The 16,653-nt window shown below is 38.8% G+C and overlaps 1 protein-coding gene across 1 annotated transcript in view; it reads left to right on the forward strand.

Annotated features, from left to right (window-relative positions):
- RHOBTB1 (Rho related BTB domain containing 1) overlaps positions 1 to 15,347 on the forward strand; it is a 48,203-nt gene extending 32,856 nt beyond the window's left edge. The window contains exons 5-11 of the mRNA XM_066554564.1: positions 4,270 to 4,455; positions 6,182 to 7,146; positions 7,571 to 7,689; positions 9,569 to 9,719; positions 11,272 to 11,360; positions 12,453 to 12,558; positions 13,056 to 15,347. Of these exons, the coding sequence (XP_066410661.1) occupies positions 4,270 to 4,455; positions 6,182 to 7,146; positions 7,571 to 7,689; positions 9,569 to 9,719; positions 11,272 to 11,360; positions 12,453 to 12,558; positions 13,056 to 13,225 (1,786 nt within the window). The 3' untranslated portion in view covers positions 13,226 to 15,347. The remainder of the gene's footprint in view (positions 1 to 4,269; positions 4,456 to 6,181; positions 7,147 to 7,570; positions 7,690 to 9,568; positions 9,720 to 11,271; positions 11,361 to 12,452; positions 12,559 to 13,055) is intronic.
- The last annotated feature ends 1,306 nt before the right edge of the window (positions 15,348 to 16,653 follow it).

Raw genomic sequence — 16,653 nt, forward strand, 5'->3', positions numbered from 1 at the left:
TAGCTTTGAGGTAAAATGGTACTTTCATTCATCAAATTCAGTGAGATTAGGGTGAGGTTTGTGGCTTCACAGAGTTACTTGGTCTGCCTTTAGTTAGATCAGTGCCCTCTGTCATGGAGCAGCTGGTGCCTGAACTGAGGCTGGGCCAGCAGCTCCCCTCCTTTATTCAGAGAAGGTCTGAGGTTTCAGAAGTGCCTTGTGAATGAAAGCTCACGCATTCCCTGTGCCTCTCAAGCCATTGCTGGCCTGGGTTGGAAGTGATCCTCAGAGATGTCTCTCTAGAGCAGAGGTACTGAACAGACACAGGACAGTCTCTTGCTCACTACCAGAGGCTCACCTGATGGGGAATCCAGTTATTTCAGGTGTCTCTCAGCTCTGCTGCTTCCTCTTGTTACATTTTCTGCCAGAAAAAAAAGTGACAGGCAGTATCTTTAAATCACCTTCAGCCACCCAAATTTGTAAGCCTCCCCTTCTACTTTACAGTGGTTTATAACTATTCAGATTCTTCATCATATGATCATGAGGAACTGGAAAAAAAAAATTTTACAACATATACATATATTTGTTATGATATTTTTCTCTTTTGAGTTTGACTTAGGCCCAAGAAAGACTGTGATAAGCAGAGAGGGTCACATAGACAGCTTTCACCAGTAACTTTACTTTGACAGGCTGTGTGTATGCACTGGTTTTTTTCTTCTTTTGTTACCTGTGTGAAAGCAATTTCATTCAGCTGATGGGGAAGTAAATGCTTTATATTCTTAGGCCACTGAAATTAATGCAGACCTACTTCTCTCCTGTGCATCCCACCATGGTTCCATACTGTGAGTAGAAAGAGGTTGCTGTGGAATTTCTGTTAGGATTCCTTCCTTTCTTAGAAAGGTGTGTGCCGAATGGGGCTGTTAGTGAGCCTGAGGCTCAGCTTGATGTATATGTAATTTGTCTATAATAGAAGGACATTTCCAATGCTTTAATCCTTCCTTAAGGAGTAAAAAAGTATGTGGCAGTTGTTATTTGTGGTATTACATAATTTCACATTTTGCCTTGCTTTCCTAAGTCAGGGGCTGGGTAGAAAGGGGCATTTGGGCTCTACACTGAAAGGCTGTAAGGCAACATCAAAATCTTTTGGAAATTATAAGTGTGGGAAGCTACTTTTTGTCAAAATCCTGATCTTAGTGAATTATTTCTTTGTGAATAGGTATTAGGTGGATTTCTTGTGCTGTTTTCCACTCCTAAGGTCTCAGGATCTCAGTCTGGGTTTCCTGGTTTTCCGTGGCAGGGGGGTAGAAAGTGTTGGTCTTTAAGGTCTAGTCCAACCCAAACTGTTCAATGATTCTATAAAGCACTTGGTGTTCAGGTTTATAAAAATGTTTCTTGAATTACTCCTGAATTTTACTGGGAAATGGCTATGAAATTCTGTTTTTAGAATAAATGCAACTTGTATTTGTGAATATGTTGCTGCAGAGAGAAAGGACAAATCAGGTTTACTTATTTTTTCTTCTTTCTCATTCTCTAGGTAACCAACACAAAAAGTAACTGCACAAAAATGACAGTAGAATAGGCATTTTAAAAAATCATACCCTTTTACATTCCCTGAGAATATTAAAATAACATTGGTAAATTTTTAATGTTTAGGAAATATTCATGCATATTTTAACCTGACAGGGTCTGCTTCTTTATGAACAAATGTCGAACCAAACTTTATACTGCAGTGTTAGCAAGTTGTAAATGTGCCTTTGACTTTAATAGGAATTGTAGGTACTTTAATTAAAGTTTCCAAAGGACACCTTTCCTGAAATGCTCACACTTCTATGTAGCTGGTTAATCTTCCTCATCCATTTCTGTCTCCAGTTGGTACTGAGTACAAATTGTGCTTATGACTTGAATGAAATCTTAATTTATTATGATAGAGTGGCTGTATTTTGTGAGCTAGCAGAGCCAGCTGTGGTGCTGGTTCAGCGTGTGAACTCTGCCACTACCCAGCGCTTTCCCATCCGTCCTGTTCCTGGCACAGAACCATTAAATCATCTCTGTCCAGTGCAGAACTCTCAGGAATCTTTGTTTTATGGGGAAAGGATAAATAATAGGATAAATACAAGATAAATAATTTGCAAATCACTTTTTACCTCTTTACTCTGTTATTCTTTCCATGTGGAAGGCAGTAAGGTGACAATGTCCTGTTAGTGCAGTGCAGTGAGTTTTGGAAGAACCCAGCTTTGCTCATCTCCATTTTATGATTGTCCAGCAAAGGTCAGAGGCAAGGAGCTGCTCAAGGACCACAGTGGCAAAAACATGATTCTCCCTTGGCAAGGGCTGTAAGACATGCAGGGCTGTGCTGGGGGCAGCCTGCTGGCTGCTCTGGGCCTGCCCTGTCCAGAGACACAACTCACCCCTGGCTCCCTCCGGAGCACAAACTGTGCCCAGCACGGGGCACCTGGGGAACTGGTGTGTCCTGCCTGTGAACACCTGCTGGAGTTATCTCCTTTTGGTTTTCTGGGAGATGTGATGTGTGTCTTGTGGCTTGTAAGGTCAGGAGGGTTGGGTCCTCGTGACTGCAATTACTGGGCTTAGGTATTAATTTCTGAAGGATGCTGACAGGCTGTCTCTGTAAGATGCTTAGCTGTAGTTAGGAGCAGCCAGGCAGCCAACGCTTGCCACTCCAGCAGTTGTGATGGCCTTGAATTAAACAATTGACCCTATTAGAATACATGTAACATAGAGTTTCTTGTACCTTAGCTGTACATTGATTTCTCTTTCTGGGATCTAGCAAATGTCTCCTGGGGTTCAGGTTTTACTCCCACATGACCTTGAATAGAGCAAGTTTGAGTTTAAAGCATGTTTGCCTCAGCTGTGCAGCAGACCATTGTGTTGGCTGCTTAGCCCTTCACTATTTACTAGAGAACTTTCCAGTTTGAAAAAGCCTTGTTCCTAGATATGACAGATGTGTTGCAGTTTATATAAGACAGAAATTTGGAGCAGGAGCATTTCTCTTACATTAAATTGATGCTCACAGCAGTCTCCATATTGTGTGCAGCTATCTTTAGAAATAGCTGGATATATCTGTGCCCTCAGTGAAATGTAGAAAGCAGCACTACTGAGGAGGTATTTCATTATTTAAAAGGTGAATGTTAAGATTCACTACTGCTGATGCTCTGTACATGACACAAACTGCAGATACAACACATTGGTGCTAAATTAAAGAATACTAGAACTGAGATAGAGATGGTATTGCTGAGTTTATCCTGCTGACAATTCTGTAGCAATAAGTTGCCTCCTCAAAATGTCCCTTCTCCTCAATTTCCCTCAAGAGTTCAAATTCAACTTTTTTTTCTTATTTTCTTTTCTATTTTTTTCCCGTAAGAGACCCAAGAGCTTGAGAACTGCTTGTTTATAAATAATAAAACTGCCCCTAGTTAGGTATGCCCTGAGACAAGTATTCAATCATTTCTCTGCCTTTGGGTGCCAGCTCTGACAAGAGTTAGGCTGTGGTTCAGTGGATGAACTGTCAACCTTAATCCTCATACTTATAATTTATATAGCAAGTTCATTTAGCGGAGTAGTTTCTGTTTTCTTAGAAACCTTTAAAAGCCTGCAAATATTGCCATGCTTACTCTAATTTAAGCCACTGTCCTATTCTACAGTTTACTGACCTTATTTTCACTGTAATGTTTATTTTTGCTGATATTGTAGAAGTGGTCATTCTGCAGCAGTTTGCCCTTCTAACAGGTTATTTATTAAAGACATTGGAGAATTGCTGTGCAAAGCACATTGCAAAGGCAACCACCTCAGTACTTCAAACAGTGCAGTAAAGGTATTTCTCCATGACAAGTTCACAAGTGATCTGTCTGCCTGCGTGGCTGTTCTGAAGTTTTGCACAGCTCCTCTCTAATTCCTAAGCACCAATGATCTTTGAACTGCAATTTAGGTGTCCAGTCAGCAGAATTGTTTCTGGAGCAGTGGCAGCCTGTGAGTAACTGTTGTGTAAAAGTAGAGAATGGAAAGCCCTACCTCTCTTCTTAGTGCTCTGCTCCCACGTGCTGGGATCATCTCAGCATGGAGGGGCAGTGCTTCCTGGGTATGTGGCTTTGTGCTCCCATGCTTTTGTGATGAAATGTGTAGCTTCTCTCACACCTCTGCACGAACAACATCTATTCTGACATCTGGGTGTCAGCACGTTTGGCAAAGAGCAGAGCAGAGTAATGGAAATAGGTGAAACTGCAGCAAAAATCATTTGTGGGGTTTTCATCAGGTATTTTCTTGTTACCTTTCTAGGTCTGATGTTGTTGTTCTGTGCTTTTCAATTGCTAATCCTAATTCCCTGAATCATGTGAAAACAATGTGGTATCAAGAAATCAAGCACTTCTGTCCTCGCACACCTGTCATCCTGGTGGGCTGCCAGCTGGATCTCCGCTATGCCGACCTCGAGGCTGTTAACAGAGCCAGACGGCCTCTGGCAAGGTAAAGTTTAAACAAAAATGAGAATTTAAAAAAAAAATCACCTTGGTAGTCAGGTACAACACTTGCAAAAGAGAAACTGGAGAGCCTAGTTTCCTTTTTTTGGCAATGAGAATATATGTGCTTTCTTCTTTTTTTAATTCTGTTGTCTGAGTTGGTTAGTTCTTTAACACGCACAGTTATTAAGTTCCCCACAAAAGTTTTGCACATTGGATATCTAAACGTGTTTGGGTGGCAGAACACTACAGTAAGATAGAGATGGTAATTATTATTGTTTTCTTATGTATTTTTCTCCATGAACATATGTATCATGTCCTACCCTCTCACTATTGTTAGGTACTGTTTTAAACTGTCAGATTCTACTCAAATTTTCTTAATTCTCACGGTTTGGTTGTTTTGCTAAATGTGATCCTAGATCATAGTAGAAAATTAAATGGTTGCAAATTAAACTTCTAAAAGTTCTGAGATTGAAAGAGAGTTTGGGGGTTGTTCTAGAGAAGCTTTGTTTCTCCCAGATACAAAATACAACCATTCACATATTTGGCAACAACAGTCCCACAATAACTGGCTTGCTTCTAATTTATTCCTTTTATGGGAATTTGAATGAGACCAGATTCACGGAAATAATATCCATGATTGTGTAATTAATGACTGTATTGTAACAAATTTCCGTAAAGATATTGAATTAATATTTTGTGAGCCCTTAGAAAACTTTGCATTGCATTGCAGTCAAACTCTTGATGTAGCAATGTGATTTTTATAGGTCTGTTTGTTCATTAAACATTTCTTTGTTGTGAGGGTGGGGTGGGCTTTTTGGTTGACTCTTTAAAAGGAAATTGTGATTTTTCAAAACCCCTCTTCTGCCCTAATCCTGCTCCCTGATTTCACCATTGGTAATTTTGAGTCAGAGCTCTGTGTGTCTGGCACAGACTCCTGCCACCTGAACTGGTTATTTATTAGCTGGCACTCAGCAAGCTGTTGTCTGGGGTGTGTTCCATCTGTGCCAGCTCGTGTCTGCCCAATATGGTGGGCTCACAGAACACACTCTTGGGTTGTGCCTTCTGGGGAGATGATTTTTTTTTGCTGGCAAAATGGATCCTAGCCCAGACTTTTTACTGGTTTGTTTACCCTGTATCATGTACTAGAGCTGCTCTGGAAATTCATGAGTTCCCACATAATGCTCCTGCAGGCAAAACAAGCCTATCTCTTGCAGTGTGTGTTGTTACTCTTTTGTTGTAGGCTACTATGATCTTCTTTAAAAAGCATGAGATTAAGGAATATTTCCATTTAATATTTAGCTGTATTTCTGGCATTTTTATGTCATGAGAATTTCCATTTGTGTTTAAATGATGGTTGTGACAGAATATCTGAGTAGTAAGGGGTGGTAGGAGGTTTTTTAAATAATGAAAGTTCTCGAATATCCTATCAAATTTTTTTACTGTAAATTTCACTTTAAGTAAGAGGCAGCTCCATTTTGCCTAAATGATTTCTTTGTATATTTAGTAACATTGCAAAGACACCGCCAAACTTAAATGAAATTTAAAACATGTGCTATTCTAAAACTCTCTAGAGTCATGACTGTAGATTTCCAAAGGGCTTTGTGCGCTTAGTTTTATATTTTGTTTCATTTGAATGATAGTTATCTCAGATTTAGTGCTGAATATTTGGTAAAATTCCATGATTTCTAGCGTAACTTTGTGTGACAAGGTTCATTTTTTGTTTACCCTAGGCCAATAAAAAGGGGAGACATTTTGCCACCAGAGAGAGGCAGAGAGGTTGCCAAGGAACTCGGGATACCCTACTATGAAACCAGTGTATTTGACCAGTTTGGAATTAAAGATGTGTTTGACAATGCAATTAGAGCTGCCCTGATCTCCAGAAGACACCTACAATTCTGGAAATCTCATTTGAAGAAGGTCCAAAAACCTTTGCTTCAGGCTCCATTCCTACCTCCAAAAGCCCCTCCTCCAGTTATCAAAATTCCTGAGTGTCCCACACCGAGCATGAATGAAGCTGGATATTTATTGGACAGCCCACTGTGTGCAGATGTCATGTTTGTTCTTCAGGAGCAGGACTGCATTTTTGCTCACAAGATTTACCTAGCTACCTCCTCTTCAAAGTTTTACGACCTTTTCTTAATGGAATGTGAGGAAAGTCCATACTTGGATGAAACACAGTGTAATAAAGAAAATACAAATAAGGATGTTCTGACGAGTCACCTTGAGACAAACAGTGACAGTGATGAGGCATCCTTGAAATCTCTTGTTAAAATTCCCCCACCAGAAAGTAGTGAGTCTTTAAACATGCTAGAACCTGAATCTGGTGAAACAAACTCTGCAGCAAGATCTCTGTCCTGCTGGGGTAAGGGGTTTGTTAGTGTGCACAAGGAAATGCAAGTGAATCCTGTCTCAAAGAGGACGTGTCCTGTAACTGTGGTAAAAATGGATTCCTCTGTGCAAGCTGCACCTTTTAAAACTGTTTTGCAGTTTTTATACACAGGCCAACTGGATGAAAATGAAAAAGACCTCACCAGACTGGCTCAGATTGCTGAAATCTTGGAAGTCTTTGACTTGCGAATGATGGTGGAGAATATTATGAATAAAGAAGCCTTCATGAATCAAGAGATTACTAAAGCATTTCATGTCAGAAAAGCTAATCGGATAAAAGAGTGCCTTTGCAAAGGGACATTTTCTGGTAAGTAAATGCACGCTTAAGCAGGAAAGGAAGTGTTTCTTTTTCTCATCCATGTTACTGTCACTTCATAGACTTCAAACAATGTGACAGCTTACATTGTTCTGAGAGGAGGGATGACCCCAAAATTGTGGTGTTACTCAGGCCACTGTTCCAACCTGGGATTCTGTAGTTTCATTTCTCAAAATCTACTCACAGCTTTTAAATAAGCAATCCAATTCTCAGAAATGCTGAACATTAGATATCCCCCTTTACAATTAAAGCTTTTTATTAACTATTTAAAATGCAAGAGTTATTTTTGAGGTGGAGGTCATGGGAAATGAAGGAAGTCCTTGGTTAACAACATGCAAGTAAAACACATTCTTGAGAACAGGTTGCACCCTAAGCACAGACTTGCAGCATTGCTGTGCCTTTGTTCCTATGGCAGATGTGACATTTAAATTGGATGATGGAAGCATCAAGGCCCACAAGCCACTGCTGATCTGCAGCTGTGAGTGGATGTCTGCTATGTTTGGAGGATCATTTATTGAAAGCTCCAACAGTGAGGTATTTGTCTATTTTTGTCTCTTTTGTTTACAGTGTCTGATGGATTTTGGATGATGGAAGCATCATTTATTTGAAAGGTTGCAACAATCCCTAAAATCAGGGATTTATTCTTCCTTGCAAACCTGGGGTGCTTTTCTTCTTAAGGCATTAAATAAGGCTGCCCAGGAAGACAACATACTTTTTCCAATGCACAAGACTTCCTCCACCACTGGGCTGTGGGTTTAAACCCAAAGTCCTGTAAAATATTAAATGTGGGGAAGGAAATCAAGTATGAATTTGTGAATTTCTTTAAAATTTTTTTTTTATATTTTGTGAATATATATTTATATAATCAAAATCACTACAAAGACTACTTGGGGTAGGGACATTGATAAAGAAATTAAAGATAAAAAAGGGTTAAAGATCATATGAGTGTTAAACAAGAAAAGGAAGCTGTTTTCACAGTAGAAACTGAGCTAACTTTAGGAGAAGTTCTCCTAACTTTAGTAGAAACTCAGCCTAGATTCTGCAATGCATCATCTTGTCCTCTGGAGTAAAGCAGGTATGCAATACTGTTTAAAAGATCTCAATGCTTTGAATAAGATTTTATTGCTTACTTACTATAACTTTTGCAGAAGAAGCCCTGTATTTTCATGGGCCTTCATGGTCTGTTTTTCAAATTCCAGACACGCTGCTAATATTTTTTCTTATGCCATACCCAGTTGTTTTTGTTTGTTTTTCTTGTTGCTTTCCAGACAGTTATGCTCATATGAAGTGTTAAAGTATTTTGTGTTTAATATCCTGACAGATATTTTTCTACTTAGATTTTTCTGGCTTCTTCTAATACAGCTGTAAACATAATTCCTTTCCCAGAGGCACACTCAACAAGTGGTTCAATAAAAATAAATAATTTGATTCTAGTATGCAGCATTTGGCAATGAAGAATATGCATTTCTTTTCTACCAGCCTATTTTTAATTATTAGCTTCACAGTCTTAGCTCATCATTCCAATTTAAAATATTTAGCTTCCATTTTGTAGAGTTTAAAGCATTCAGTAATGCTTTTGGAAGCTTTAAAATATAGGTAGATATGAATTGAATGGTTTACAAATAATAATCCATCTATTTTTACATACTACCTTTTCTGTATTTGGGGCAAATTTTTTAAACTCATTCATTAAATTTACAGTTCTCTGCATTAACAAAAATATATCAATAATAAATGAGTTTCACAGCTAGCTGCTCTCACTTGGAGAACTGAGCTGTTTCCCAGAGTGGCTGATATGCATGAAAGGTTTATGCTTTAGCATGAGAAATTAGACAGTGTTTATCCTAGTCCTGGCAGCTTCATTCCATGCTGGTTACACTTACTACATGTGTGGGGCAGAAAGGGCTTACATTTTTTTTCCTCATTTCTTCAGTTCTCAGTTCCTTCTCAACCTTGTTTACATGGACAATTTGGTTCTTTACCAAAAGACAGAGGGGTGGTTTTTCTGTTATCCTTTGTTTTCTGCTAGTCTCAGAATCCACAGAAAATCCCTGCCAGGAGCAGAGAGATTGCATTCCTCAAGGAGTCCACCAAGGGAGTTTGGCATGGGAAGTGCTCAGTGGCTGATATGTGTAGCTGTCAATTTGCAGGCTAGGGAGCATTGAACAGAGTCACTGTTTGATGTGGATCCAATTCCAGCTTGGATATAACCTGGCAAAGGATCTGACTCTGGAGCAATGCTTACCTGTTGGCAGTCTTGAACTTGAATGGGAAATTTCTGCTTTGAAAAATGTTTTCTCTGCATTTCTGAAATGCCTTGAAGAGAAACAAGCAAAGTGAGAGAAGTGAAATATAACTGCTATATGAAAATCCCTTAATAATTATAAATTCTCTTCTTAAATATCTTTTCCAGGTAGCTCTGCCCAACATTAACAAGACCTCCATGCAAGCAGTTTTAGATTATTTGTATACCAAGCAACTGTCCTCCAGTCAGGAACTGGACACCCTTGAGTTAATTGCATTGGCAAATAGGTTTTGCCTTCCTCACCTGATTGCTCTAGCAGGTAACAATTTTTTGGCCAGCATCTTCCGCAACAGCTGAAATTTGCTTTAATGGTTATTGGAACACATAACATTTTCTCAAGTGTCAGAGAAATTTTTTTTCTTTCTGAGAGGGGTATTGTAATGCAAATTGATATTTTCACACAGAGAAATGTATTTGCCTCTCTCTTGCCTTTTTAGTTTTGTGCTAATCCAGCTCAGAACACTGAAGTTTTCTGTGCTTTAAAAACAGAAAGAGTAAACCTTCTCTTTATATTGAGGATAATGTCTGTGGATTGTAATATCCATTCTGTTGTTGTTAATTTACCTAAAACCAGGAAGGATGCTGGGTTTTCCATTAAGTAATGAATGAAGTGTTCCACTTAATATTTCTGTTTAAAGAGAGTAACTGAGCCAATTCAAAACTTACCTAGATGATCATGTTTTTAGAAATGCTGTGTAGGTCCCTTTTCACTAGATGAGATGTGGATATTTTGGTATGTCCATGGGGATTCAACTCTCATTTCAGGAAGAAAACCTTTTCAATCCCATATTTAAAGAAAAATTACAGATTAGAATACCACTAAAGTTTTAAAAATAAATCCATACACTACCCCAACCTCTGGGATTGTTTGGGTAGTGTTTAATTTTTTTCTATGTCAGTAATTTGGCATTGTTCTGGAGACATGATCAAGCCCAAAACTCAGAGAGAGCTGAAACAAAGCTACACCTACTTACAGGACTACATTTAGGCAAAATTTATTAACGTAGCAAACCTTGGCTCTCCTTCAGCTGTGCATCAGGACTGTGTCTGTTGTCTTTACTGGTTCTTACAGACCAAATCTTTATTGCTAGATTTTATTTGCACATTTTAGCTGTAGTTTTGGGTATTTTTTAAGGTAACTTCAGTGTAAACATACATTCAGTATTAAGAATATTTCATTTCATTTAATTCTTGGTGAATAAATTTTGAGTCCAAAGGCTACTGCCAACACCTGAACCCAGTAGAATCAAACCAACTGCCAGTGTTTCCCAAAAAACACTCAGACTTTTCAGATTCTAGGAAAGAGTTAAGGAGAATCTTGAACTGAGGTGATTGCTGGGGGTGGGCTGGTGAGCCTTCATCTGAATCCCCAGGAACAGCCAATCTGAAAACCTAAAGAGGGCCTGAAGTGACCTTTTCTCTATCAGTGCTGTGTGAATACTCATTAATAAATAATTCAGTGGCAAGTGCACTGTTGATTAAAAACTTTGTATGACTGAAAGGAGAGAGCTGATCCATATTTCTAATTTAAATTGAATATTGCACCCATGCCAGAGAAAGACCAGTGACTGCTGAACTTTGTGCTTCCATAAGTGGTTATGAATCACATCTTCAGCCACAGCTCTAAAGGTCAGAATTTGACCTCCCCCAAATCTCAGCTTGCTAAGGATACCTGTGTGAACATGACTCCTGCACAATGCTGGTGGCCACCAGGAGGAGGGAGAACACGCTGCCTGCGTTCTTTGTGACCATGGTATGACCTTGCAGTGTGGCTGCTTGCCCTGTGAGTGATGAGTTTTCTCCCCTAACAGAGCAGCATGCAGTTCAAGAGCTGACAAAGGCCTCCATGAGCGGCGTTGCAATAGATGGAGAAGTCCTCTCCTATTTGGAACTGGCACAGGTCAGTGTACACAGCCTTCTGAAAAGATTCTGGTCAGCTGCAGGACTTGCTTTTAGCTCCCTACTGGTTCTGAGCATTCTAAGTGGCTCAAAGCCTGCACTTCTGAGAGTGATTGACAATAAAACTAGCTCTGTTGTCTATTTTAAAGGAGGTTTTTTTCATTAGTTCAAAGGTAAAATATCCCTTTAAGTAACCTCAGAGGAGTTGTCTTTCAAATATCTATTTTAGTTTGTCTTGATTGTGGAACTTCCAAGCTCCATGTTCTCATGACCATGGTGCACTAACTAACATGAAAAGCAATGTAATGAAGCTGGTCAGCTTTGTAACGGTGATTGATTCTTGCATTCCTTTCAATTCAGTTCTTGGAGATATATTTAGACCTGTACTGCAAAGACAAAATTTCTTGAATCCTTAAACTGGCTACTTAAAGTCAATCACCTGATAGTTCAGGGTATGTGCAAATCTTCTTTATGTTCAAGTGCATTTCAATATTCTTGAGTCCCATAAATAATTAAAAGAGAGAATTCCTATCTGAAAGTTAAACTGCACACCTGTTTCCCAAAATGCAACAGACCCCCAGCTACAGTGGAATAAGGTAAAATATTGTTTAAATTTTCTTATTCTTGATTTCACACTAACGAGTCAGCTGCAGCTTGGCTTGAAGTAGCACTAAAACACTACACAAAAGTAGCACTAAAAAACACTGGCCACCATGCAAGATTCCCTGCAGCTGTTTTTGAGACCCTCTCTGCAATACCTGTAATCCTGTTGCAAAACCAGAACTGAACCCCTCCCAAGAGAAAGCAGCTCATTTAACTTCATTTTTATCTTAGGAAAAGCAATCTTTCTTTTATTTCCTTCTCCTGGTTGGAGACAGAAGCAATATCTCTTAAGTACGTTAGAATATCCTCTGTGGCCAGCACCTAGCTCATGTTTATACTCCAAGATCAGAGCTGGCAGTCAGAATGATCACCTGGGACAGTATGGCCAGGTACCATCTGCTGGGACCATTCCAGCTTTAGCTGTTAATAGGGGCTGCAGAATGAAGGATAACCCCAGGAAATGGAATAAGCTCTTTGTTTTTCTTCACAGTTTCACAATGCTAACCAGCTGGCAGCTTGGTGCTTGCACTACATCTGCACCAATTACAACAGCGTTTGCTCCAAGTTCCGCAAGGAAATCAAAGCTAAATCTTCAGGTATGGGCAACTTCCCTGCCAGTTTTCATCAGGTCTCCCCTTCTTTCTCCCCACCCAGTTGATTAAACATAAAGACAAAGATGAACTCACGTAGCTAAGCCATGAGACTGAACCTCTGTGCTATCTTGAACAGCATTCATAAATTCTTATCTGCAAAGAAAGGTCATAATCATTAGCCTGATTGCTGGGCAAGCATCATGTTCTTTACTTAATTCAGTGATGCTAAAAGGAACAGAGCTCTTTCAGGCTCTGCAATAAAAAATACACTCTGTAAAGGCCTTACTTTTTTATAGTTTTGGTGAACTAATGCCTCTTGTGTGTGACTGCTTTCAAAGTCTTTTCACACATTTGAGGAAACTGGGTGAGTCCTTGATAAGCAAGCCAGCATAGAGAATGTATCAATGATTAACTGCATAGCTTTTTGCAAGACTTTTCTGGGATTTGTGCATCTTACTGGCATCTTTGGGGATTTCTTTCATTGGTTTTTTTTCCATCAGATAATCAAGAATATTTTGAGAGGCATCGGTGGCCGCCTGTATGGTATTTAAAGGAAGAAGATCACTACCAGCGAGTTAAAAAGGAGAGAGAAAAGGAAGATGTTGCACTGAACAAACATCATTCAAAGCGGAAGTGGTGCTTCTGGAATTCCTCTGCTGTAGTTGCCTGAACAAAGCAAATAAGTGGAAATCCATAGCCAGAAGTTACTCTTATTGTTAGAAATAACATAAAGTTCAGGTTTTCAGGAAACTGTGTTCCACTTGTGCATTTATTACTTCTAGGGTCAAAAGCACAAGCTCACCGAAAATGAGCCTGGAACAGCTCCTTGATGTCATATGTATATTTTTGACTGGTAAGCAGATAAATGTCAACCATTATTACATTACTTTTTATACAAAAAAAACAAATCCAGCATTAATGTTTCAATCTCCAGTTGGGAAATATTTTTATACTGTCTGGTGTATTTTGTTCAGATAAAATTCTGGATACTGTTTTGTTTTACAGACCACAAAATAACCATGTAGCAGCTTTGTAATTAGATTTTAACTATTTTTACTATGCGAGTACAGTGAAATAGACAATCTTCAGTCATAAGAGACTGCTTTTAGAGTATCTCATAAAAAGTCATCTTAGGAAAAAAAAATCTAGCTGTCTACTATAGGTTGTCCTTTTCAAACTAAATACTGTGCACTGGTAATGTAATTAGATGGTTATTTCCCCTTTCTAAAGCAAAGGGTTAGAATAAGATCCAATAACTGCAAGATATAGAGTGCTTGATCTTTGCTCAGCTGAATAATAGGCAGTATAATTACCTGTTCAACTGCAGGCAAATGTATTTCTAATATTTGCCATGTAAGTGCAAATAATTATGACTATGTGGGCCATGTGAAATCTAGTGATTCTAAGTATTCAGAGGTTTTCTATGTCTAGATCAAAGAGGATATTTCTAAAATCATTTAGAAGGGCTTATTAATTTATATCCTTATACAAGTATGGATCTGAATGCAAAAAGCAGTTACACTGCTTGCATTTGAATTACTGCATGGCAGTTACCTTGTTCTGCAGGATCTTCACCATGCAGCCATTCCTCATGCTGAATTCCTTTTTGCTTCAGTGCAAGCAAATGAAAGGGCTGCACAAACAAGTAGATCTAGTTATCTAGTGTTCCAGCATTTTGTAAGTGAAGAAGGGTTTTCACACACAAGATTACTTCAGTTTGATCCAATTTATTTTATAGCTTTCCCAGGTAGAACTGAGAGTTTTAGGTTATTTTTAAGTAGGTGATATATTTCCTGTGGAAGTAGATGTTCCCAGAATGCTGGGGGCAGACTGATGGCAGAAAGGCAGGAATTCTGCATAAGTGGTGCAGGACAAAGCAAAAGCTTCCAGTGTTTCCAAATAGCCTGTGTGTTTATGAATTTTTATCAACCATTACTCTAAAGCTGCAGTGTTACACTAGATTACATAAGGATGAGAGCATTTTTTTAAAAGACCAAAACTAAAATACATAGACTGTAGAACATACACATGCAATCCTGTGCAGTGTCTCAGGCACAACTCTGTAACCAAGGTAGTATTGTGTATTAGGTTTGTTAATACTGTTCTGTGCTGGCAGCTCAGCACACCAATGTGAAAAGCTGTTTGTTTGTGGTTTTTTCTCTGTATCCAAAGGCAAAGCAGTACAGTCACCCCCCAGCACTGTAGGTCAGGAAAGGCTTTGGCCTGAAAGCCATAAACACCTCGACATATTTGCATTCTGCACGGACTCATGCCAGGCTGAGGCTGCCACAGCTGGGTGGTGGGAGCCACCAGCATGGAGGAGAGGCTGCTCTACAAACCTGTACGAGGAGAGCAAGGGAGAGATTCCTACCCCTCTGAGATCCATCACCACGTGGTGATAAAGAAGGGCTATAAACAATGGTTGCAAATATGTCTCCTTAATTCTGGGTCAGTGGCAAAGTGGACAAGAACATGGAATGAGAGAAGGTATGTCAAGACAGAAAAATAGCTGTTGTCATAAAATGTTAACCAATCACATTTTAAGTAAGTATTGCTCCTAGGTTTTACACAACCAAAGCTACTGTATGATTGTAATCTTGCCAAACTGTAATGGATATATAAATGAACCTGAGGTATATGCAATAATATCCAGTTATTCTAGTTATCAGCTACTATAACCAAGTGGCTGGTTCATTTGGTTAATGCTGTCTATGGCCTTTAATCTTGGTGGTTATTTTGTGTTTTTTATTTCGGAAAAAAAAAGTAAATAAAACTGTTTAGTTACAAATTGTCTCCTAGCTCTTTGAAGAAACTTGTTGAATTTTGCCTTGCATCCTTCACTTTTTGATGCTGCTTGTAAGCATTCAGTTGTGCTGTCATTCATTGAATTTTACTGAAATTTTGCATATTTGCATAGCACATTAGGATTTATGGTTGGGAATGTCACAAGGAAATCCTACAGTTTGCATATGATATTGGAAGGTTGGTGCTTGTCACTTACTGTTAAACTGCACAGCAAAAGAAAAACAAACCTCTTGCCACTTTTCCCCATGGTTTCTATTATTTAATTAGCATGATATTACCCAAGGGACATGAAACTAATTGGTCATGACAGACACAGGGAGGAAAAATGTAGGTAAACAGCAGGATGTCTGTAAGGTTTTCAGTATGCTCTAAAATATGTATAAACACTGTTTTCCTCACTTTCTCACTGCCTTAGTTGTCAACCATCTTACAGAATTCCTCATTACCTATTAGCAAACGCTCAGCTTCCTGAATACAGCTTATTTAATTGATAGATGTGTAAAGTTGGTACTTTTCTAGACAATTTTTGCAAGATATCATGCAAAGAATGCCATGTTAAGAGCTTTGAAAAAAATCACAAAGCAATGCCAATGACATTGAAAGTAAGTACATTCAGTACAGTGTTTGCTTTTCAAGTGCTAATTTATGAAAATGTTACATATCTAATTTACATTTGGAAGCAAAATTTTATTTCTTTGAACTTAGCATTAGTAAAAGGTAATGGGCTCAAAAGAAAGAGTGGTGATGTCAGGTGTAAAAATGTTTCTCTTTTTTATGATAAAAGCAGTACCATGGGAAGAAGGAGCAAATCAGAAGCATTGCTCTCCAGGGTGTTCTGTTTGAAATATTAAGACCAATATTAAGAAGTCTTTGTTTGTGGAGAGTCTCATTTATCTTACCTCTTAGAAACAATGTTTTCCTATTTGTTCTTTAAGACAGAATTTCTGCCAGCAAGTTTTTCTGCACCACAACAGAAAAGTTTCTATGGCTTCCTACCTGCAAGTAGCCCACCAAAGCCAGAAAATAGCCAGGTGTTGTGTAAGATGGGAGTGGCCAGACTTCAGCCACAACTCCCTGATTTCATTCACTGAAGATCTTCACAGTCCTTTAGTCAGATCAGGCCTCAAAGTGAGCAAAGGTAAGCTAGACAACACTTAAAAATGTGGGTTTGTTATGTTAAGAAGGGTTGCCTAGTGGAAGAGAGTAGTCTGGAAATCCCTTCTGAGCACTGAAAGCATGGTTCTAACAGAGGGAGTAAGGAAAACAGCACAGTGATTTATTGCCCTAATTCTT

The sequence above is a fragment of the Molothrus aeneus genome, chromosome 8 (assembly GCF_037042795.1).
Source record: "Molothrus aeneus isolate 106 chromosome 8, BPBGC_Maene_1.0, whole genome shotgun sequence".
Taxonomy (NCBI): domain Eukaryota; kingdom Metazoa; phylum Chordata; class Aves; order Passeriformes; family Icteridae; genus Molothrus; species Molothrus aeneus.